We start from the raw sequence: 13,422 nt of genomic DNA, 5'->3' as shown, positions 1-13,422 counted from the left end.
CGTTTTTTGTTGACTAATTCTGGATGCTTTTCGCTGAGTGCTGCTTTCAGTTGGTCTAATTGGGAGGAGTACTTGTTGGAATTAATCGTTTCGTTTCCCAGAAGGAGCTCATAATAGAGGACTCCCTTCCAATCCCACCATATACACAACATCACCTTCTTTGGATGAAGACTGGCCTTTGGTGTGGTTGGTGGTGGTTCATTTCACTTGCCCCACGATCTCCTCCATTCCACGTTATTGTACAGTAGCCACTTTTCATCGCGGGTCACAATTTTTTTTAAAAAACAAAATGTCTTCATTACATTTAAGTAGAGAATCACATGCAGAAATACGGTCAAGAAGGTTTTTTCACTTAACTTATGTGGAACCCAAACATCGAAGTGATTCACATAACCAAGCTGGTGCAAATGATTTTCAACGTTTGATTTGGATATTTTGAGTATGCCAGCTATCTCCCACATGGTATAACGGTGATTGTTCTCAATTAATGTCTCAATTTGATCACTATCAACTTCATCTGGTCTACCCAACCATGGAGCATCATCCAGCGAGAAATCTCCAGCACGCAAAACACTTTTGACACATTTGACCAGTCAGAGCACCTTCTTCAAAACCTGCTAAATCTTTTTTTTTTGCATTTCAGTTGCGTTTTTATCTTTCTTGAAATAAGAAAGCATAATATGCTGAAAATGTTGCTTTTTTCCTTCCATCTTCAATATTAAAATGGTTACACAAAAATTCACCAATTTTGATGTTTTTTAAAATGCATACAGATATGACAGCTGTCACAATACAATCTAACAAAATTGTTTCAAATGAAGTTAAAGACACCTAAGTGCTACTAGAGCCATCTTACAGAAAAAACCAAACAAACCTTTTGGCCAGCCCAATATAATTTACTCACTGATTTTGCTTACTGAATGATAAGCTCCATTAAGGCAAAATAGTTTCTCAGTTTGGTTCTCTCCTTATCCTATATGCCTAGACAATTCATGTCACATATTAGGTGCTCAATAATTTTTGTTGAATGCACAAATGTCTCCCTATTCTATAAACAATGATTGAAGCTTCTCAGTCTTTAAATAATGACTTACAATATCTGACCTTTGTCTTCTAAATTAATTCTTGCAATTAACCTTCTACTTCAACCAAACCATACTACACCTGCAATCCACCTTCCTGTTTCCTGGTTATTGTTCTTTTGAGTCCACATCCCTCCATGCTTATATAAATGATACCCTTACTTCAAAGTCCACTTCAAGATAATCTCTTTAGCATGGGGTAAAAGAGAGTAAATTTTTTCATTTATATTGCCTTGAAAATACAGAAAATATGAAGATACAACAAAAGTTAATCATAACTATACCACCTTGTTCAATATCCATTAATTTTTTAAAATTTGAATCATATTTATACATATATGTTTAGTTTAAAAAATCACCTTAGAATCTTGCTATATTTTTTGGTAATTAGTACTTGGACTTAACAGTATTCATTTCCTTCTTTATGCCTCTTCTCTGAAATCCTATTTTTTATATCATCTTAACCATCTTCACATTTAGATTCATAGGTAAATATATTCCAAATTTTGTTTTAATGAGTACAATTTGTACTATTACTATATTGCAAATAATCATGTAACTGATTCTTAATTTAATTTAAAAATACAAAATGGATATAAATATTAAGCCTTGACCATAAAGAATCTCAAATATCCAAACTTTTGTTTATCTTGATAGCATATATTCCTGTTACCAGAAAATAGTTTTATCTTTCTTTAAGTGATTTTAACACAGAATGATTTTCTTATATCTTTCTGTAGGTCATCATTAAGATATATTGAAATGTATATTAAAATATTTCATAAATTTCTTAGTAGGCTTTGACTGTATCTTTTCCATAATGAAAGTTTTTTTACACATTGTTTTGGTTAAAGTTAAAATTAAATTCTATTCACTTTTTTGATATACCCAGGTGTTTTGTCTTAGCTTAATAGGCAAATCTCGGGAAGAATTAAAACCACTTATTTCCATTAAATTCCTTCGAGCACTCAGAGTTCTATCTCAATTTGAAAGAATGAAGGTAAGAGAAAAGTTTCTAATCTATAGGTTTTTATTTAGGATTAATAAATCTCCATAAATTAACAATCATTGTTGTCTTCACATTTGTATCTTTAACAATATTAATACAAAAGTCTTACAGACTATTAATTAAAAATATAGAAGAAAGGTTTATTAGTTATGCTTATTAACATTTTAGGCCTTTATTGCTCATAAGATATGAAAACTAATAAAGATAAGCAAAAAATTAATAGTTGAGAGAGAAAAAAGTAATAACCCACTGATACATAGAAGTATTAATGAAATTATGTCCATGTTAAAAATATAACTGATAGAAAATGAAATGTTGATCAGTTAGCTAACTTTTTTAAATTATAAGGACATCATACACACTTATTAATTTTCCAATATAGGACCCCTATAATTCAAATGTTGGTGCATTTAATTTTGCCCCAGAAGTCTCTGTGACTGTCCTCAATTCTTTTCATTCTTTTTTCTTTATTCTGCTCTGTAGTTATTTCCACTATTTTATATTCCAAGTTACTTATCCATTCTTCTGCCTCAGTGATTCTGCTATTGATTCCTTCTAGAAAATTTTTAATTTCATTTATTGTGTTGCTTATCATTGTTTCTTTGCTCTTTAGTTCTTCTAGGTCCTTGGTAAATGTTTCTTGTATTTTCTCCATTCTATTTCCAAGATTTTGGATTATCTTTACTATCTTGAGTACTCTGAATTCTTTTCAGTAGACTGCCTATTTCCTCTTCATTTGTTTTGTCTGGTGGGTTTTTACTTTGCTCCTTCATCTGCTGAGTATTTCTCTGTCTTCTCATTTTGCTTAACTTACTGTGTTTGGGGTCTCCTTTTCACAGGCTTCAGGTTCGTAGGTCCTGTTGTTTCTGATGTCTGCCCCAAGTGGGTGAGGTTGGTTCAGTGGATTGTGTAGGCTTCCTGGTGGAGGGGACTGGTGCCTGTGTTTTGGTGGATGAGGCTGGATCTTGTCTTTCTGGTGGGCAGAAACATGTCTGTTGTTGTGTTTTGGGGTGTCTGTGAACTTATCATGATTTTAGGCAGCCTCTCTGCTAATGGGTGGGGTTGTGTTTCTGTCTTGCTAGTTGTTTGGCATGTGGTGTCAAGCAATGGAGCTTGCTGGTCGTTGAGTGGAGCTGGGTCTTAGCATTGAGATGGAGATCTCTGGGAGACATCTTGCCAACTGATATTATGTGAGGCCAGGAGGTCTCTGGTAGTCCATTGTCCTGAACTTGGCTCTCCCACCTCCAAGGCTCAGGCCTGACACCCGGCCGGAGCACCACGACCCTGTCAGCCACACGGTATTCAAAATGTGATCTTAAGACCAGCACATGGTTATCATGTGGCAGCTTGTTAAAACTTGAACATCTCAATCCTTCTTTTCTTTTCTTTTCTTTTCTTTTCGTTTCGTTTCTTCTCTTCTCTCTCTCTCTTTCTTTCGTCAACCACTCTCATTGTTTTAGTTCTACTGCAGGCATTTTACTCCTCACATTTAGTAAACCAGGGCCTCGCTTCTTCCCTTCCAAAGGTTGTGTTGGGTGAAGCTGTGCTGGGCTGACCTGGTTGGGGTTCAGAAGCCCTCAGGACCTATTATATTCTACCAGTCTCTCTCTACTTCTTAGAAATCCAGCCCACTCAATCTGTCTGCCACTCCCTCAAGGCAGACCCATCTTCTAAAGCTAAGACATTTCCTTTCTCCTCCACGGTTAAAACTTTCCAGAAAGATCAGCAATCCGAGGCTGGTATCGTCTGATTAGCCAGTACTGAAGTTGCTCAGGCAGGAGGCAACAGGACCGTCTGGGCAGGTTTGGGTGGTGAGGTAACTTGGGGTGTGCTGAGGTTGACACTAGAGCGCAGGCTCATGGCCTTTAATATATATTTTTAATTGAAATTTGTTTTTTAGGTTATTCAAATACCAGATGTGATCTATTTAATCTTTAAAGATGGCTTTTTTTTGTTGTTATTTCAATATGACATTACATTAATAAATATTTCCAATTTAATTAAAACACTTTCACAGTTCTTACTTAAAGTTTACATGTTTGTTTTTTATATGCCAGGTGGTAGTGAGAGCTTTGGTAAAAACAACTTTACCCACATTGAATGTGTTACTGGTCTGCCTTATGATCTGGCTGGCTTTTAGCATCATAGGAGTACACTTATTTGCTGGCACATTCTATGAATGCATTGACCCAACAAGTGGAGAAAGGTTTCCTATATCTGAAGTCATGAATAGAAGTCAATGTGAAAGCCTTGTGTTTAATGAATCCATGCCATGGGAGAATGCAAAACTGAACTTTGATAATGTTGGAATCAGTTTTCTTTCACTGCTTCAAGTAGTAAGTACATGTTTGGATTTGTGAATTACATGTTCATTCATATTGTATGTGAACATAAAGGACAAAATGTGGGTGCTTAATAAAGTTGGTTTTAAATTATTTTAAATTCCGTATATATGTGTTAGCATATGGTATTTGTCTTTCTCTTTCTGACTTACTTCACTCTGTATGACAGACTCTAGGTCTATCCACCTCATTACAAATAGCTCAGTTTCATTTCTTTTTATGGCTGAGTAATATTCCATTGTATATATGTGCCACATCTTCTTTATCCATTCATCTGATGATGGACACTTAGGTTGTTTCCAGCTCCGGGCTATTGTGAATAGAGCTGCAATGAACATTTTGGTACATGTCTCTTTTTGAATTATGGTTTTCTCAGGGTATATGCCTAGTAGTGGGATTGCTGGGTCATATGGTAGTTCTATTTTTAGTTTTTTAAGGAACCTCCATACGGTTCTCCATAGTGGCTGTACCAATTCACATTCCCACCAGCAGTGCAAGAGTGTTCCCTTTTCTCCACACCCTCTCCAGCATTTATTGTTTCTAGATTTCTTGATGATGGCCATTCTGACTGGTGTGAGATGATATCTCATTGTAGTTTTGATTTGCATTTCTCTAATGATTAATGATGTTGAGCATTCTTTCATGTGTTTGTTGGCAGTCTGTATATCTTCTCATATATATGGAATTTAAAAAAAAATGTCATGAAGAACCTAGGGGTAAAACGGGAATAAAGACACAGACCTACTTGAGAATGGACTTGAGGATATGGGGAGGGGGAAGGGTAAGCTGTGACAAAGGGAAAGAGAGGCATGGACATATATACACTACCAAACGTAAGGTAGATAGATAGTGGGAAGCAGCCGCAGATCACAGGGAGATCAGCTCGGTGTTTTGTGACCGCCTGGAGGGGTGGGATGGGGAGGGTGGGAGGGAGGGAGATGCATGAGGGAAGGGATGTGGGAACAGATGTATATGTATGACTGATTCACTTTGTTATAAAGCAGAAACTAATAAAAAAAATTATTTTAGCAATTATTAGTTAGTAGATACATGTTATGGGACATACTATATTAAGCTCATTTAGAAAGACAAAAGTGAAATATAGTCCTTGCTCTGTTGGGAGAAGGAAGTGGAAATAAAGGAAGGACTAATGGAGGAAATGACAGGTACTGGCCAAAGCTATTTCCTCCACCACTGATGAGATAATAGGTTCACATTTTTTGATCTAATTCAGATTACTGCTATTTTGTTTCTACTTAGTGCTTTGAGGAATGGCTACTTGGTCCCCCAATATCTAGCAGATATAAGGTGGTGAATAATTCCTGTCTTACCTCTGTCATAGTAAAACACATATACAGCAGTTACAACTAACTATGACACTTGGGCAGCATGTATTTATTTACCATTTATCTATCTATCTAACCAGTGCCCTCTCTGTCTCTTTTTATTAATACTATCTTAAAACATTTTAAGTTATTAACTACAATTAAGCTAAGTAGTTTTAAAATAGTTGTTAATAGACAATATAAATGTAAAAATGAAAGTGGTAAAGATCTCAGTTACACAGTATATTGAAGTGTGGTCAGCCTTACTAATCAAATGCTTTACTGTATTAATAACAGATTGAGTTTTAATTTTTATTTGCCACAAAGCATAAGATTTCCATAAAAATTAAATACATGCCATTTTTACAGGCCACATTTAATGGATGGATCACTATTATGAATTCAGCAGTTGATTCTATTGGTGTAAGTACAATATAATCCTAGAGCCACTGTTAAGGTTCACACAGTCATTTTTGCAACTCAAGGACAGGACACAAGCAATAATTGAGTAATTAACATGGTAAAAGCAAATGCTTATGCTAGATAGAAATTAAATACATTTCAGATTGAATATTTCATGAACAATGAACTCCTTCCAGGATTATATACAATGGTGGAGGTCAAATAGACCCATTTGAAAGATGATCATAACAATGATTAAACCAATGCAATAAACTTTAAAATTCAAATAAAAGCCATGATATCTCTTCACCAAAGAACAAGGAGGAAATATTGCCTCAAGTATCACTGTTGTATTTTTTTTGTCATAAATTATTTTCTAAGTCTTAAAAGGTCAGTATAAATATTTTGCTTATTTTCTCACTTTTTATTTTATTTTTAAAAACAAATTTTTCAGAGAAATTTTAGATCTACAGCAAAATTGAGAGGGAGGTACAGAGATTTCCCATATACCCCTGCCCTCACACATGCACACCTCCCCATTATTGACATTCCTCACCACAGTGCTACATTTTTTACCAAAGACGAGCCTACATTGACATATCATATTCACCCAATGTTCATAGTTCATAGGGTTCACTCAGTGTTGTACATTCTATGGGTTTGGACAAATGTATAATAACATGTACCCTTCATTATAATATCATACAGAGTATTTTCACTGCCCTAAAAATCCTCTGTGCTCTGCCTTATTTCGCTTATTTTTTTAACTTAACTTTTAGGTAGATATGCAGCCTAATTTTGAAGACAACATCTACATGTATTGTTACTTTATTGACTTTATTATCATTGGATTATTTCTTCCTCTGAGTATGTTGATTGGTGCTATTATTGCTAATTTCAACAAACATAAAGTAAAGATAAGTATAAATATTCTTTGTTCATCAATGCCCGAGGGAAAAAAAATGTCCTGCTTCAAATAATTGGTTTTGGATTCAGCTTAATATTGTTTTTATTTGGTACTTATCTTTAAAAAAATGATTGATGTTCCTGCAGATTGATGGATATTGCTGAAATGTTCACTTTTACATTGTTTTCTATATTCAAATAAGCACAGACAAGTTTAAAAGTTAAAAATTACAAATGTTTCTGTATATAGGTTTGTAAATAATGACATGCTGAAAAATAACATAGTTATGCATCTGCACAAATATCTGAAGATGTTCAAGAAAAATAAACCACACTTTTTTACTCTCTGATATACTCAAAGCTTTCAGAGTCATAAGCAGCAGAGACATCTTTGTCGGCTGAAATAGCTTTTTCTGCTAGAAGTAGAGGGAGTCATAAATCCTAACTACATGACGTAAATAGGATCCCTCGAAACAAATAAGAGAGAATTCAGAGGCAGAATTGAACAACACATGTTTGGTGCCATCTCCACACAAAGACTCCCTTCAGGGCTTCTATTAATACAAATGCCTCAAAAGTCATATAAGTTCACTTATTTTAACCTCAGGGCCCTACTTTCTATTAGGTGTAGGAATGCCTTATGGTAAATCAAAGAAAAGAAGAGTTTAATCTTGAAATTCCATCTTTGGCCATGTCATCAAGTTTAACCACATGTAGAATCTGGTAAACAAACCACTCTGAGTCTGCACTAATTAGATGGGATTAGAAAGATCAGTGGCCAAATGAAATATTCATTGGATTGGATGCTTCATCTTCCTAGGGATTTCAACCTAATGGGATGATATCCTAGGATTTGCTTCTGGACTTCAAACTGATGACCCCTGTCAATTTTAAGTGAGCAAGTCCTGCCATGGGCAGTAACAATTCCTAATTCCTAGATTAACACATTAAATGTTCACCTCTTATTCACTTTGCATATTCTGTATAAGATACTGAAATTAGCACTAGAAACACAAAGATGAATAATCCCTAGGAGGTTCAATGAAGAGGTAAGCACTGGTGCTTTTTGAATAATAGTGAAAAGCATCTTCTAATAGTATTTGGAAAATTAAGTAATGTATGAACATATAAAAACACATATATGACCAATTATATTTCTTCCTGATTATTAAAAGGTACAAACCAGCTTTACCTTTAGCTTTTTAGTTCAACTTTTCTTAGTCACCTTTCCAGATATCCTCTGCTGTTTCTCCTTTGTCTCTAACAAAAGGTAGGCCTCAGTAACTAAAAAGTTAAAATAGGGTTGACTACCCACAGGAAAGTTCATCAAAAGATAATTATCAATCATTTCCAGTATATACTCTGTGTTTTGTATGAATTTTTGTGCAGAAGGTCAGACATGTTTAAACATGATTTAGTTCATTGCAGTTAAGCCTTTTTTAAAGGATTAAATCAATAATTGCCAAGCTTTCAAAAATGCATATTAATGTAAGATGAAATTTGGATTAAATATGATTTTAATATCTTTTTCTTTCATTTCTTTACCTGGGAGGCTCAAATATCTTTATAACAGTAAAACAGAAGAAACAATACCATGCACTGAAGAAGCTGATGTGTGAAGTCTCTCAAAAACCAGTACCTCGCCCAGGAGTAAGGAAATACCTAGAATTTTTTTTTAAGTTCTGAAAAAGTTTCCTTTATATATTCTCTCTTAAAAATGAAGATGTGTTTTTAAAATTCTTAACAACAAATGCTTTTGACAAAAATTTTTAAATATAGTCTTTGAAAGAGCTTTTGATGGTCTTTCTGTTTGTTTGCTTTTACTCTGTGCTATAGTTATAGCTTGGTAAAAACTTAGTCTTCAGTTATTTTCCTATTTATGCTGGGAGGGAAGCTGTAAATCTAAAGACAATATGTCTGTATAAATATCTTATTAATAAAAATATTACACCTTTTTTCTTTACACACAGAACAAATTCCAAGGATTTGTCTTTGACTTGGTAACAAATCAAGTTTTTAATGTCATTATCATGGTTCTTATATTTTTCCAAGCAATAACCATTATGATACAAAGTGATGAACAGAACCCCAAAATTGACATTGCTGTCTACTGGATTAACTCCGTTTTTGTTACACTGTACACTGGAGAATGTGTACTAAAGCTCATCGTTTTCCATTATAACTATTTCACCAATGGATGGAACATTTTTGATTTTATGGTGGTTGTTTTCTCTATTACAGGTAAGATTTTGTTTAGTCAAATTTTCATTTGTAATAATATTAATTCAGGCAAGCTCTTAGAGTAAACATCTCCTGAGATATAGTCTCTTAATAAGCAAAACAGGTAGGGATCCTTTTTATTTCCAGCAGGAATGCCTTACATTTTTACATTCATACATGTACACATGCCTGACAGATATAAGATATTAAAAATACTTTCTGAATTAATACGTAGACTTTACTTCACAGACCACCAGATAAACGCTTAATTACTCCTTCAGTATATCACATACATTATTTTTCTAAGTTGACACTAGAAGGACCTTTATGCCTTAGCATGATATAACCCTTCAAACTCATTATTGTTCCCTTTCCTCTAATCTCTAAAACTGTTTGCTACTTTCACAACACTAGAGTTTTAGGGTTTAATGAATTTGTTACAAGTTTTCTCTTACTCTGGAGATCCCAGTCCTTTATTTAACAAATATACTTGATTACCCTCTTTGTGAATATATATTATGCTGTGTGCAAAGAATTCAGTTACAAACAAAGTAGGCATAATTCCTGTATATACATAGTTTATAATCTATCAAGGGATGCAGATAATTAAACAGTACATGTTAATGTTGTGCTATTAAGGTTATGATAAGGGAAGAAGCATGGGGTGCCACAGCAGCACAACAGAGCGAGGAGCACCTAATCAGTAAGTAGAGATCAGAGAAAACTTCATGGAAGAAGCAAAAATCTAAATAGAGACCCATTAGATAAGGAGGTAGCCAAGAATCTAGGAAAAAAGTGTTTTAGGCAAAGAAAAGTGTGTTTATTGTCTGCCTCCCATAAGACACATACTAGAATGTTATCTCCATAAGAGTAGAAACAATATTTAATGTTATTGTCAAGTACTATTCTATGCAGTCAGTAGTGAAAAATGTAGATAAACTGCTCAGTTGTGCTCCCAGAAAAGTCATCCATCAGCTGGTAGTAGAGGCAGTGCAGCTAATATTGATAGACAAGTACAAGAAGCTTGCTAGAAAAGTCTGTAAAGTCAGGAAAGGGCTGATAGGAAGAAAACAGAGGAAAACAGAATTAAAGAGCCCCATGAGATTGAAATGAGAGTTACTGAATCAGACATCTAGAAGGAGAGAAAATTGCAGTCCGAGATAAAGATGTTCAAATTTGAGATCTCAGAAGGTCAGGTATCCTGGGTGCAGAATGTGGCCATAGATGGGTGTGTCTACAGTAAAATGATGAAGATTATTAAAATTTAAGAAAGCAAAATACTGGAGGGCTAGCCTTTCAATGGGTTGTTGATGGTAGGTGCTGGGGTGGAAAGGGTGACAGTGAGCCATGTACCAAAGTCTCCAGTGAATATGAATGAGGGAGAATGAATAGTTCATAGAACCAAGGAATGGTAGGAGATGGTATAGTTGAATGTCATGGTCCACAAACAGTCAAAAATTTCTTTTTTGTTTATAAAATTAATGTGAAGGAAATGTATCTGAAAGTCACATTGGAAAGAGGGAAAGATGCTTGCTTGTTCCATCTTTCTACCCTGAGAAATGTGGAATGGGAAAGAGTGAGTTATCTGTGCTTGAGAGTGTTGCAAGGGAAATAGCGTCCTCAAGATAGAGCCAGGTTTTAGATAAGAAAGGAAGTGAAGAAAATTTAGTGATGAAGAAGAAAAATGTGTTTATAATTAAGTAGGGAAACCTCCTGCATAATGGAAGGGTTTGAGAGATTGAGGAGAAATGAAAATTTGAGTCAGAGTAGAAAGTTCATTAAAGCACTGTGGAAATGAGGGTATATGTAAGATAGAACGTCAGTGAGAATGCCATCATTGACAGTGACCAAATTAACAGAAATGTGAGACATGATCCTTCCAGATTCAACAAACATACCATCTCATTTAGAAGTTTCATGGGATTTTCCCCTTCTCCACCTTCTCAACTCAGAATGAACCACACCCTCTCCAGTACTTTCAGAGAGCATCCCTTATGTTTTTTATGGTAATTATAATTTCACCTTGCTTTATAGTTATATATCTCCCTCTCATGGTGCCGTCATCCTCCCACCATTGCCAGAAAGAAAAGTTCTTGGCGAAGATTCATTTATTCAATTCACATTTAAAGCTCCTAAGGTCCCAGATACTATTTATGAAGTCAATAAATCAAATTATAATCTGTGATCACTGAATACAAAATATTTTTTAAACTGTGTTTATCCACTAGGTCTTTCTGCCTTGCATTATAGTTAGCTTAAATATCTACCTCTGCTCCCTAGATTATAGGGTCTTTGAGGATAGGAGTCATGTCACTCATCTTTGCATATTTTCTTGACATCTTTATTAGGTACCCAATAAAGGTTGGGTTGAATTAAATTTCTTGATCTAACTGCAATCAGGAAAACAAATATATAACTACTGTCCTATATTATGAATTCATGCCATCTGTGACTCCAGAAGTGCTTGATCTGTAATACTCTGAAAATGATGGTAGAAATAATTCTCTTCCAATTTTGTTAGACACTCTGAGCATTGCCACAATTAGTATTTGGCTAACCCAGACTTTCAATATGTGCTAAATGTTATATGGGAAGGATTAATTACCTTAACATATAGAAGAAAACCAAAGAAATGTAAAATAATTTATATTCCTCTAAATAATTGTATTGCCTGCTTTATCTTTTCCTACACCAAGGACTATTTCTGCCTCTGATGGTGGGATATTACCTTGTACCTCCTTCCCTTGTGCAACTGATACTTCTCTCACGGATCATCCACATCCTGCGTCCTGAGAAAGGACCAAAGGTGTTCCATGATCTGCTGCTTCCTTTGATGCTGTCCCTCCCCGCATTGTTGAACATCAGTCTCTTCATCTTCCTGATCATGTTCGTCTACGCCATATTTGGAATGTACAATTTTGCCTATGTTAAAAAGGAAGCTGGAATTAATGATGTGTCCAACTTTGAAACGTTTGGCAGCAGTATGCTCTGTCTTTTCCAAGTTACAATATTTGCTGGTTGGGACGGGATGCTCAATGCAATTTTCAATAGTAAATGGTCTGACTGTGATCCTGATAAAATTAACCCTGGGACTCAGGTTAGAGGAGACTGTGGTAACCCCTTTGTTGGGATTGTTTATTTTGTCAGTTACATCCTCATATCATGGCTGATCATTGTAAACATGTACATTGTTGTTGTCATGGAGTTTTTAAATATTGCTTCTAAAAAAAAAGCCAAGACATTGAGTGAAGATGATTTTAGGAAATTTTTTCAGGTATGGAAGAGGTTTGATCCTGATAGAACCCAGTATATAGACTCTAGCAAGCTTTCCGACTTTGCAGCTGCTCTTCATCCTCCTCTTTTCATGGCAAAACCAAACAAGGGCCAGATTGTTGCCATGGATCTTCCCATGGCTGTCGGGGACAGAATTCATTGCCTTGACATCTTACTCGCTTTAACAAAGCGAGTTATGAGTAAAGATGTAAGCATGGAGAAAGTTCTTTCAGAGATGGAATCTGGATTTATGTTAGCCAACCCTTTTAAGATCACATATGAGCCAATTACAACTACTCTGAAACGAAAACAAGAGGTAGTCTCAGCAACCATCATTCAGCGTGCTTATAAAAGTTACCGTTTGAGGCAAAATGACAAAAAAACATCAGATATTCATATGATAGATGGGGACGTGGAAGTTCAGGCTATCAAAGAAGATTCATATTTTGACAAAACTGAGGGAAAGTCAACTATTTAAAGCCAGATCTAATCCCACTTACTACCTTTCTACCTTCTTTACATATTCCCCAAATGTTAAAAGTTTAGATCAGAAATAAAAGCAAAGATCAGAGAAACGAAAGATTTCACTTAAAAATCAATTGTTTACAACCCATAGAAGATAAGCTTGTGCTCACAAGATCCCACGTCCAATTCACTTTTACCCCTGTATATTCAGTCTGACCAAGACAACCCCTTGATATTACTGCAGAGTTAAATTGGGTTAAAACTGTTGTTTAATAATCCAATACTTGTTTTCTCTATATGGCTTATATGGTGTGTGCTTCTTCTGGAGGGTTAGGAGAGGTAGTAGCAGAAATTAGTAGCCAAAGGAGCTTACTTATACATTTTATGTCTACTTTAAC

The 13,422-nt window shown here is 35.0% G+C and overlaps 1 protein-coding gene across 1 annotated transcript in view; it reads left to right on the top strand.

Moving 5' to 3' along the window:
• Nucleotides 1-13,198, top strand: part of SCN7A (sodium voltage-gated channel alpha subunit 7) — a gene marked incomplete at its 5' end in the record, with an annotated part of 57,460 nt that extends 44,262 nt beyond the window's left edge. Inside the window, 7 exons of the mRNA XM_082629814.1 lie at nt 1,975-2,082; nt 4,149-4,427; nt 6,128-6,181; nt 6,940-7,081; nt 8,619-8,716; nt 9,037-9,307; nt 11,983-13,198. Coding sequence (XP_082485940.1) covers nt 1,975-2,082; nt 4,149-4,427; nt 6,128-6,181; nt 6,940-7,081; nt 8,619-8,716; nt 9,037-9,307; nt 11,983-13,037 — 2,007 coding nt within the window. The 3' untranslated portion in view covers nt 13,038-13,198. The remainder of the gene's footprint in view (nt 1-1,974; nt 2,083-4,148; nt 4,428-6,127; nt 6,182-6,939; nt 7,082-8,618; nt 8,717-9,036; nt 9,308-11,982) is intronic.
• Nucleotides 13,199-13,422: the final 224 nt, after the last annotated feature.

The sequence above is a fragment of the Mesoplodon mirus genome (genome assembly GCF_964341445.2).
Source record: "Mesoplodon mirus genome assembly, chromosome: 8".
Lineage (NCBI taxonomy): Eukaryota > Metazoa > Chordata > Mammalia > Artiodactyla > Ziphiidae > Mesoplodon > Mesoplodon mirus.
This window is presented reverse-complemented; position numbering and strand designations above follow the sequence as displayed.